Source organism: Henckelia pumila, chromosome 4 (genome assembly GCF_033568475.1).
Source record: "Henckelia pumila isolate YLH828 chromosome 4, ASM3356847v2, whole genome shotgun sequence".
NCBI classification, from domain to species: Eukaryota; Viridiplantae; Streptophyta; class Magnoliopsida; order Lamiales; family Gesneriaceae; genus Henckelia; species Henckelia pumila.
In genome coordinates this window covers 11,911,887-11,924,243 of record NC_133123.1, presented here as the reverse complement: position 1 = coordinate 11,924,243, position 12,357 = coordinate 11,911,887, and the positions used below count along the sequence as shown (strand labels likewise).

The following is a 12,357-nucleotide window of genomic DNA, read 5'->3' as shown; positions in this document are numbered from 1 at the left end:
TGAATACACAGTTGGACATTGCCTCAATGGGGTAGCACCGACAAAATAAATCGATGATAGATATGATAGTTTTTTTTTTTTGTGTAATTTGTTCGTACCAATAGGGGGCATTAATGAAAACACATGTTTCGTTGCATGTGATACATGTTTGTACAATATGTTATTTAAAAAAATTTCTTTGGAGTTCAATCAATTTTTTGTAAGAACTTTGATTTATATTATTGAATAGGGTTACTTTTACATTCGTGAAATTTTAAGTTGATGAAGGTATAATAGTAATTTTATTTTTGTGTAATTTGGTCCCAACATGGATAATTTCATCCTACTTTTACATGCATTACCCCAATGATGTATTTAAAAGTGGAGATTTACCAATATTTATGGAGTCTACTGGAAAAATTGTATACCCCACATGTATTGATAAATCTCAACCCTTGAATTTGAGTTGAGGCAATGTTTGTACAAATAGGATCTCATTTACCAAACAAACTGATAGCGGGTTATGGGGTTCATTTCAACCTACCTATACATGCATTACCTCCATGATAGATCTAAAGGGTTTTCATTTATCAAAACACGCGGGGTCCACTAAAAAATAATGGATCCCACATTTATTGATAAATGTCCACCGTTAGATCTACCTCAAGGCAGTGCCTGTATAGGTAGGATCTAACTTACCGGGTTATGGATAGATACTTCCAAGTTTAATATTTTTTATTTTCAAATAATTGTTTCTTTAAATAAAAATTATAACTTTATGGGTTTAAATGATGATATACACATTACAAAATGATTTACCAATTATTTGAAATTTAGTTGAGATAAATGTGGGGAAAGATTGATAAAAATATGTTAAAAGTACCAAGTACATAATATTAAATCTTAATTTATGTAAAATGTTGGGGCAAAACTGAAAAGATTTTTGGTGTGATATACTCTAATTTGTACCATAGTTTAATATTGAATACATAGTTGAGATAAGGGGAAAGATTGATTAAAAAAATAGGGAAAATTACTTTTTTGGTCTTGTATGTTTGTCACTTTGCGATTTTAGTCATTTATATTTTCAGATTTCAGTTTTAATCCGCTATCTTTATTATTTTGGCAATTTTAGTCATTTTTTCGACGTGGCGCTGACATGCAACCAATTCAGTGCTGATGTGGAGCTGACGTGTACAGTGCCACGTAAGCATTTTTGAATAAAAAGGATCGAAATTGCCAAAAATCAAAACATGCAGGACTAAAACTGAAATATGAAAATATAGAGGACCAAAATCGCAAAATGACAAACATACAGGACCAAATTTGCAGTTTTTCCAAAAAAATATGTTAAAAGTACTAAGTAAATAAAATTAAATCTCGTTTATGTAAAATGTTGGGGTAAAATAATTGGATACATGATTTTGATACTACTATTAGTTTAGGATCTCAGTAACTGGAAAGAAGATGATATGTCAGAGAAAAAAATGACGATAATTTAGTTACATTAGATATAATTTAAAAATTATATATATGGGTTAAATGTAAGGTAAATGATAAGAAATTTTGGTGAAACTTGACACAACAAAAGTACTTTTAGTGTGAGGGTTAAATTGTGTGTGTGTGTTTGTGAGTGAGTGTAAACTATGAGATAAAAAAAAGCACTAGCTAGCTTTGAGGTAAAAAAAAAAAAAAACTGGAAGAAGATATTAGTAAGTTCACACAATGAAAGTTAAAAAAATATTAAAATTGAAATTTTATAAATAAAATTGGATTTTTTAAATAATTTTTTGATATTTTTTTCTCAAAAATTAAATTATGTGAAAAAGAGTGTAAAAAGGAAATAGAGGGGTTAAAAAATGAAATAGAATATTTTGAGAATTTTTAAAATTATACAAACACACTATTTGATATAGTGTATATATATATATATATATATATATATATATATATATATATATATTCATATTCGTTTGTGCACGCGTACATGTGTGTTATAGATTATAGATACGTTAGTATACAAACAAAAATTAAATTCGGTTGTACTCAAAACAAAACAAAAAAAAGAAAAAGAAATTCGGTTCACATCAAATTATTAAATTTGACTAGTAGTTTGGGGCTAAGATACATTCAATTATGATAAACAAGTGAGATATTGATCTGATTTTATATTTCTTTTCCCCCTAAAATACTCTTTACAAATAACTTAGTGTCTTGATTCTTTTAATTAATTCACAAAAAAAATTAAATTAATGATAATTTAATGCTCCATAAATCCCAATCCGTAACAGGTACGATAATTTCGTATGAAGCCGGGTTTGAACATTAATATAACTAAATAAATCATGAGTAGAAAACGTACTAAAACTCCATTTGTACAAGTTCTAAAACAATTTTTTTTAAAAATACTTTTTATAAAAAAATTTAAAAGGTTAAGCATTTAGACAACTATTCTAAAAAAATAAATTTTACAATTAAACAATAATATCTTTTAACCTTTTATCATTACCGTTAATTCTAAAAAAAATAAAAATATTCATCTCAAATGTTATTTAAAAATATACTCATAACACTTTTTAAAAAAATATTGAAAACCACTTCTAAAATATTGCTAGCAACAATGAATTGCCCACGAATTAGCATTTAAAATCGACCAGACCACGTCTTTACAGATTACAAATGGAGCTACAAATTAATGATAGATTTCAACTTATCATATGGGTAATTTTTCAATAATAAATCTAATGTTATATGATTTGACACGTCAATAACAAGTTGATTAGTTAGTGTAAAATTAATATTAATTAGTTTCTAGTTAATTATTAATTAACAAACAAGTGTACGCATATTGACGGGTGATTTAAAATCATCAGTTAATGAAAAAATCGTATCAATCAAAATAGGCATAAAATACACATCATATATAGTGAGGTGGATCGGAATAATCGGATGTTGCTTAAATATAGTAATACTTCTGAAGTGAACGCATAAAACAAGAAACATCTCAGCATTAATATTATATAAGAATGTGAAATGATTACCAAATATATATATATATATATATATATATATATATATATAATAATAATGTATGTACCTCTTAAATAATTATCTTAGTTATTTTAATATATTTTAAAAAATTTATTTCATAGCTCAATAAATTTATCATTTATAACTATCATTTTCCATATATATAAATAATTAAAACACTAATTTATTATAAATACTTGCGACCATGATACGTGATTTTTATGTGCTCGACAGTTTAATTATTTTTGAAAAATGTAAAAAAATTATTACGGTGAAAAAATATGAGAGTTCTGATATAAAGTAGAGAGAAGTATGGGTGTTCAAATTTCGGATAAAACCGAAAAAACCGGAAATTCAAATCGGAAAAATCAAAAACCGAACCGAACCGAAAACCGTATTTTGTAATTCGGATATAATTCTTAAAACCGAAGTTTATTTGGTTCGATTTTGGATTATATATGTCAAAATCGGACCGACCGAAAAAATCAAAATTTATTTAATTAATAATTTTATTTATATTTGTATTTATATTATATATGTTATGAGATAATATTTAGTGAATGTATAATCATTTTGAATAATTTTTAGTTGATTGTTGTTTATGTAATTTATTGTTGTTTTTTTAATTCATAGTTAATTAATTGATGGTTATTTAATGTAATTTTAGTTGATTTTTGTATATGTAATTCATTTAAACTTTATTTTTAAAGTTTTACTAAGAAATCATGTAAAAATGATAACATATTATATTTACAATATATTTATATTATTAATTTTATTATCTTATCAAAATCGAAATAATCGACCGAAATAATCGAATAATTTTGGCAGAAAACAAAATCTAATCAAAGAAAAATGGTTAGGATCTCGGATTATATATCTCTAAAATAAAAATCGAAAGAAACGAAAAAAAAAATCGAAAACGGAATAAAACCGACCTATGAACACCTCTACATTTTATTGTGTTATGTATTATTGATCAAACCGACTAAACCGAACCGTATAAACCGATCCATTGTAGTACAAAACCGAACCAAAGCGAACTAAAACGGTTTGACTTCGGATTACATTATTCATAAACCAAAAACCGGAAAATCGAACCGGATTTGACCAAATTAAAACCGAAACGACCGATGAACACCCCTAGAGAGATGTAGTAAAAAATTATGTAGATAATTTAATAAGAATGAATAAATGATGAAATTTGAAAAATAAGACAAAGATAAAAGGAAATAAGGATATTAGAAAAAAGTGAAGATAATTTAGTCATTTAAGATTTAACATAAAAAAAGTGTGTTAAATTTAATGATAAAATGAGAAGAATTTTTAGTGTGATTTGACACACCAAAAATGGTTAGAATATAAAAATGAAACTATTAAAATATAGAATAGATATATCAAACTATTTATACACTATTTTTTGTTCGGAAAACATTTATACAAGAATTAATGCGTCGTGAATCACTAGTATTTTAGTTATATATATATATTAATATACAGTCCCTAATAAAAATAATAAAATAGCATGGAAAGGACAAATTCACCCATGAAAACAATGAGACCCACCGAAGCCCATTAATAGCCACCCACGTCTTTTAAGCCCACAAATTTGGTTTTGTAGGGGTCCAGTTAGCAGTGGATAACATCTAGGCCCAGGGGTGCGGGACCACCTCGCCGCTGCCATGGCACCCCACCCACCCCCACCCCTGAGTCCCTTCTCCCCGCAGTATTTTATATTTTTAAATTAAATTAAATTTTGTATAGCAAATTAAACCATGGAAATGGCACTCGTGATAAAAGAATTTAAAAAACATATTCTCTTCGTCACGACTCACGATCATATAAATCTCGTGTGTTTTTTTTGTCTCAAATATATATGCTTAAATTATATCTAATAATAAGTTTCATATTATTTTACTAATATATATATTATATATCCCTATTTAATTATATTTGAAAATTGTACAACTATTTTTTAAATACATTAAATAAAAATAAAATGAAAAGTTTGTACATAATTTATTCCAAGTAGTTTTTCTTAATCCGTATACAAAAATAAAGATTATATAATCGTCACGAAGGGGATATTAAAACGAAAATTATTGTTGATAATTTTGTAGTGTCTGGAAAATGGGTAAAATATTTATAAACTGCATTTTGGAGAAAAATAAAAACCATTTTAGTATGAATATAGGAGAAAAATCATATTTTTGTATTTAATTTTGAATTGTCTGTTGTTTTGTATCTTGCATTTTCGAATTATATATATATAACGCAAAACCTCCAAAAGTCTTATAAAACTGTTTAACGACAGGATTTTGTAAAATATATATCTAATTCAACCCAATTCATAAAATAATATAATTTTTTTATATTAAAAATATTATTTTTTGGTTACAAAATATTGACCAATGATCGGGGACTTACATTAGTATTTCAACAAATCCAAATTTAAAAGTTTTCTTAAACTTTTGTGACGTGTGGGTCCTGCTCAGTTGTTTGTTGAGGGGGAGGTAAACATGTCTGTGGACCCCATATCAACCAGGTGACAATTCCATTAACACGTGGGAATTGCTCCTTTGACCAAAAACGGATCCCAGCGTTCATATTTTTTTTTCCTCCTTTCCTTATTTTGTTTCACCTTAAAATATTTTAGAAACAACTAATGTGGACAATGGACATCATCACTTCTTCAATCATAATTCCCAAAAAATATTTACTACTTTATTATTTTTTATATATCAATGATTTTGCGAGGATGTAGTAGTATATATGAAAAGAGATATATAAATACAAATATCGAATCCCACACACCATTGAGTTGAATCTCATGAACCGCAAGTGAATTTTTTTTGATTGAATCTATATAATTAAGATCAGTTTTGTATATAGTTCATGTACAGAAGATTTGAACTTTAATTAACAAGAAAATGATTAGCTTTATTAATTTGGTTAACTAAACTTGTGAACAAATTTATGCATGGAATCAACAACTCGAAATCAAATATGCTAGATTAAGTGAGTAAGATTAAAAATTTCCTAAATCAGAAGACAAAGAAAGCCACAAACTTTTTCACTTTGGCCCAAGAAATCCAATTACCTCAACGATCCGCCGAACGAGTGGGAACAAAAGTGAACTCCTTTTTCTCTCGAATTTCCCAAGAAAAATCCCTCAGCATCTGTGTCCTCACGATCGATCCAGACCCATGACTCGAACTCGGCAAACTCTGTTTCTCCGCCATCCTAGCGCCGGGATTCTGGAGATAATTAACGCCCTCGGCGACGGCGGCGATGGAGGTGGAAACAGGCCTTGCGGCGGCGGCGGAAATATTCACGAGGTTGAGTGCAGCAGCGGGCTGAAATGCTACGATTTGTGGGCTTTGATTGGGTGGGAGTATGAAGAATGTTGGGGATGGAGTGGCGTTGTTTGGGATGACTGTTGGTATAGCCCACATGGTGGGGATTTGTACTATGGACATTAATGGAGCTGAAATCGAAGCGTTGTTGGTTGAAATGATTGCGGAATTGTTAGCATTCGCAGAGGAAAAACTGTTACTGGTGGTGGTCGTGTTTATGTCGATCAATTCGCCGGCGACGGGCCGCTTTCTCTTGCGGTTCGCGGAGTCTTCGGCGGAGGCGACTGGGGCGGCGGTCGTCGGGATTTTTAAGGTGCCGTTGACTGACGTGGCTATGGCGGGGACGGTTCCGGTGCCGGTGGCGTTGATGATGGCCGGCTCGGCTTGTTCCAAGAGCCAACGTATGGTTTCGCCGTCGGACTTATGGCCGAGTTCCCGGGTTAGCTGGAAAACCCTGGCGGCGCACGTGGCCGGCATTCGGATTCTCCTGCCACGGCCCTCCACTTTGCTGTGTCGGTCCTTTCTCGAACACTTTATCGCCGGCGGCGGAGCTGGTTTCTCCTCCACCGCGTCAGGCTCCTCTTCTTTGAGAGAGAAATTAATCGTGGGCGGCGCCATGCGGATCGGCTGCGCAACAGTGAGCGGCGGCGGCGGCGGGGGTCTGGATAGAGTGGAGGATCCAATGTTGTCTCTTGTGTGATTCACTTGTTCTCCTCCCAATTCTTGATTTTGATTCTTTGTTGAAGCCATGATTTTGGTACGAAGCATGGGAAAAAAAAAAAGAAGAAATGTTTTTAGGAAATTAAGATATTATTTATGGTTTGAACTTTGAAGAGAAAGAGATTCGAGATGACAAAATGGTGCAAAGCCTATAAAATAGTCGTGCTCTGGTATAATGGGATCTCGTTCTGTTTGATACTTATCCATACAATTTATTATAATTTCCCAAGTTAATACCCTTAATTACATTTGTATAATAACCTTCAGTGAATGTATTCAGATTATTTTGTGATTTTTATAAGGAAAAATTGTTTTTTTTCGTACTACATGTTTGTCACTTTGCGATTTTGGTCTTTTATATTTTCAGATTTTAATTTTAGTCCGCTATCTTTGTTATTTTGGCAATTTTAGTCCTTTTTTCGATGTGATGCTGATGTGGTACCAATGCAGTGCTGATGTAGAGCTGATGTAGAGCTGATGTGTATGGTGCCACGTAAGCATTTTCGAATAAAAATGACTAAAATTGCCAAAAATCAAAACATATAGGATTAAAACTGAAATATGAAAACATATATGATCAAAATCGTAAAATGAAAAATATATAAAAGAAAATGACAATTTTCCCATTTTATAATATAAATCTGAAAAATTGTAGTATCTCGTTATTTAAACCAAATGGCAAATGGGGTCCATTTAAAACCATTTCACAGTCATAAACACACTACATAAGGACCAATAAGAGAGCGTTGGGGGGTCCATAAACGGCGTGCTTCATTTTAATTTTAATAATAATTTAATTTATATAATAAAGTTTATTCTTTTATGTTTTGCGGATATGCTTCTCCAGATAAAAATCACTTCTTGTTACCTTTTCGTACGATTAAACATGCAAATTTTGTACTTCTTCATAAATTATAGTATTACTTACCAAATTACACACACTTAAAACCCCATTCCATCAAAACTTTTAAAAACGCATCCATTTCATAATTTTGTATATTATATTATATAGTGTGTGTGTGTGAGATCAAGTTATCCAATGTAATATACGTGGCATACCATAAGCTAAACCAATGGGGCCTAAACCTATACAAGCAAAGCTTCAAGAATTGAATTCAAAGCCCCCCCGCCTCCCTCCATAAAGGGATCCCCATTGGGTAAGGGGGGGTAGGGTGGGGTAGTGGGGGACCGGCTGCGGTGGTGGACGCCAGCTCTAGGTGGTGGTGGTGGCCCTAATTTTTACCCTACCTCATCAATGTTTCAGATCCAATAGTAGAAAAAAGTTTTCTGAGTGGGCCCACGAAAAATGGGCCCGACTCGGCTTGTGAACCGCTCACTTAGCCCACTTACTTTAAAAAGTAGCCCCACATGGTTTGGTTACGATGGCGACTCTTCATATTAGCCTACGTAGTGTTTTTTCCATCGTCCGTTTCACTCTAAACCTTTGTCCTCATCCACTTATGACCTAAATTAATTCACATCTCATTCATAAAAATTGAATAATAAAAGATTAACTTATAATAATAAAAAAAAACAGTTGCAAAGACTTCAAATATTACATTTCGATCGACCTGCGGTCTTTGGTGTGGGCTGGCAGCTCCGTCCCTGAATTTAACGTTCTGGTTTGTGTATGTAAAATTATTATTGAAAATTTAACCAAAGTTTCGCATTAAAAATACATTGAGAGATCTTTAGTTTACAAGATTTAAAAAAAAAAAAAAACATTGGTACTAGATATTTTGGCTAAATTAAAAAACAAATCCATAAAAACTTAAGCCCAACATGAACGATAATGTGAATTCCATTGTATAACAATTATATGTATTACCAAATGATCAGTAAATTTAATCACACTGATCTATATTTGGGTGTAGTTCTCACCTCTGGTGAGGCGTACCACTTGTCGGGATCCATGTTATATTTAATTAAATAGTAACATATAAATAGTTAGATCATTACAAAGTTTTTGAGTTATATCGTATACCGTGGATCCCATAAAATTTAATGGCAGGAACATATAGCTGTAATTTTGGGCGAAAGCAGAAATATATTTATTTATCGCTTTTTACTGAAATTTTCCGACAATGTTCTTATAGATATATTAATTTGGAAATATTGTTTGCCCCGCACTCACATTTGTAGCGAGTTCACCATCACCGAAATCTTGCACTTAAAAAATGAGATAACTTATGATCGATGGAGAAATGAGATTCTGTCATTCCAATAATGTCTATTTAAGGGTTGATATATATTGATAAATGTGAGATTCATAATTTTTTTTATAATAAACTTCACATATAAAGTTAAACATTCACCTTAATTTAAATTCTCTATAAAATAATATCCTACAATTAGAGTGAAATTTCATGACCGATGGATGGAGTGCTTGGCATTTTGGAATGTCAGATCTTTCTTTATTTTCAGTAGGGGCCACAACCGAGAGTTGTGGCAAGGGACTTGTACTTAGGGTATTTGTAATCATAAACTTGTATAAGGTGTTTATGTTCTGTTACGTCACTGTCACTTCAAAAGTTAAAAACTCACACATTTTTAAAATTTCTCCCCGTTATCATAAACCTCTTCAACTATATTTTTATGAGTTCCACTGTCAATTCACTTATTTTATTTATAATTTACTTGTTTTTATTTATAATTTTATTAATCATAAATTATTAATTAGTGGTTTTAATCATATAATATTTAAATTGTATACATTTATTTATTTTAAAAATATTCTGAAAAATTTACTAAAAATGAAATTTTTTTAAAAAAATCGTTACAAAAAAAAGAAGAAACAATACAATTGGAAAATTAATAATAAAAAATGTGATAAAAAATTTTAAAATAACAAGTTGAAAAAAAAAGAATAAAAAAGAGGGAGCACGCATCCCAATATGCATTGCCTACAACAAATAATAAAAAAACAAACATAAACCGGTCTCAAAATCCTGGGACCGGTTTATGGAAAAGAAGTATAAACCCCACTACAGATGCCTTTAGAATATAGCTTTGGGCCTACTCTCCTATTTGTGTAAATTTTATTTCCTAATCAAACAACCCATTTCCCACAAATAAATGGTCCATAAGATAAGTGATGCTATTTTTAAATTTTTTTTTTTAAAATGATGTTATAAATGAAATGTGTGAGAGACGAGTAATAAGGGTGATAAAATATGGATGAAACAAACATGAGAAGAATAAAAACTTATATTGGACATCTCAACTTCATCAAGTGCACGGAATGGTCGATGCTACCCACAGCGTGGCGAGTTTTGATTGGTTCAAATCAGTGAGATCCATTGATTTGGACCAATCAGGGGTTATACGTCGCTCATAAAACGGTGTACCGTGCGCCTAAATTATATAATAATATATCATTCAGCTAATAAACACAATGCAAGATCTATAGTAATTAAGAACAAAATCCCAAGCTAGGTAGGGAGGGTGGCTCTTTAAGCTCCAAATTATGGTTCCATTAAGTCTGACGAGCACAAGTTATACGGACTTAATTGATTAAAATAAGTTAGGCATTTCATCAGAAAATAGCTGAATAATAGCTCATTTCTTTAATCCAAAGTCAAGCCAAATCTGGGATTTGAGGTTCAAATTCTATGTATTCTTCCGCGACATTTATATAATCATTTTAAAATACGAAACTTGTAATGATTTTAGTTGGCAAATGGGAACATCCAAATTTCCACGAACGGGGAATGAACATGGAGAAAAACATAAGTTCTCAAAAGTGACAACCCATAAATCATGGGAGAAGGAAAAATTACGCATGTTTTTGGTGGAGCTAGAAAAAGTATATTTGTTTCCACAAGAAAATTATGTACAAATTTCGAAAAGTGACTTCATATATATGCATGTTAATACAAATCTTAAAGAGTTTTATTCTTGTAAAACATGCATAGAAAAAGTAGAAACATGATATGAATTAAACACCCTCATTTTTTTTTTCTATATGCTACTATAGAGAAATTTTAGATCCACGTTTGAAAAAATTTCACCCTAATTAAACCCAACTAATAACTCTCACCACTAAATGATATATTATTCCACGAACCGGGCATGTGCCATGAAGTAGTAAGTGAAGTGGTAAGCCTACTCTCCCATTCCAGTACTGGTTCTTGGATCAAACCTTTAATTTCTTTCCTAAAAAGAAAAACCCTTGAATTTCTTTGTTTGATACATGTATACTATGAGATGATTGAACGATATAGGTATCTAATTAATATACATTATAAAGAAAAAAATCGATAGATAGATATATGTAATTTATGTAGTGTGATTAATTATTTGATGTTTGATGTGTAAGTTGAGCGTGAGTAGATCGATCAATAGTATTTTTATAAACCACTCCTGATACCGAGCCCGTTTGGATTTTGTAGAGATTTTTTAAAATAAGTGTTTTTTTAAGCTATAATTTTTGGCTTTTGAAAAAACTCTGTTTTTTACTTAAAAAAATATTTTTAAACACTTATTTAGTCATCCAAACACCATATTAACTGAAAAAGCATTTTTTTTAAAAAAATGTTTTTCTGGTTCGGCTTTTATAACCAAACGGGGCCACTGTATTTAGCCGTTATAATCCCTGTTCAAGCTAATTTTTTTTTTTCAAACGAAATATAGTTTGATATGATATTTAATATGTTTCTTGATGTTTGATTTCAATTTTGATAAAAATTTTTGTAAATAACAATTGTTTACAATGTACCGTGAAGTCATGAACTCCATGATTTCATATATTTATACTACATATGAAGAATATCTAGAATAGAGACAAAAATAGACACCAATTTTTATTTCCAAAATTGATCTCATATTAATTTTTTCAAAATTGTCATTTCAACTATTTTTTCATATCGCACTATGGTCGGTCCCTCAATAATATTTACAATTATGATATTAATTTTATAAATCAAATTAATTAAAAAAGAATTTTAATATTTTTAATTATTTGAACGAAATCACCTCCACACTCTTGACAAAAATTATGATAGTAAGGTGTGATATTACATATTCAAATTTAGTTATCCACGCTTATTGCAGTATTGCACGTCTGAATTAAGTGGCTATGATAAAAATTTATATATTGCATAATTTTTAATTTAAACCCTACTTTTATATTACAATTTTCTTTTTTTTTTAAAAAAAACATATAGAAGGTTAAACACCTATTTAATTTCACACGAGATTATCAGCTATTTTGAGATTTCATGAAAAATTAGTATTCAATTTAATATAAATTGAGTAAATATATTAAACACTG

At 30.4% G+C, this 12,357-nt stretch overlaps 1 protein-coding gene across 1 annotated transcript; it reads right to left on the bottom strand.

Annotated features, from left to right (window-relative positions):
• Positions 1-5,817: 5,817 nt before the first annotated feature.
• On the bottom strand, positions 5,818-7,259 carry LOC140865944 (transcription factor TCP9-like). Its single transcript, XM_073270785.1, has one exon. It carries the CDS (start codon positions 7,131-7,133, stop codon positions 6,111-6,113), a length of 1,023 nt encoding a protein of 340 aa, XP_073126886.1. The 5' UTR covers positions 7,134-7,259; the 3' UTR covers positions 5,818-6,110.
• Positions 7,260-12,357: the final 5,098 nt, after the last annotated feature.

Coding starts and splice junctions, on each gene's coding strand:
- LOC140865944 (XM_073270785.1), bottom strand. CDS start 7,133: ATGCTTCGTACCAAAATCATGGCTTCAACAAAGAATCAAAATCAAGAA.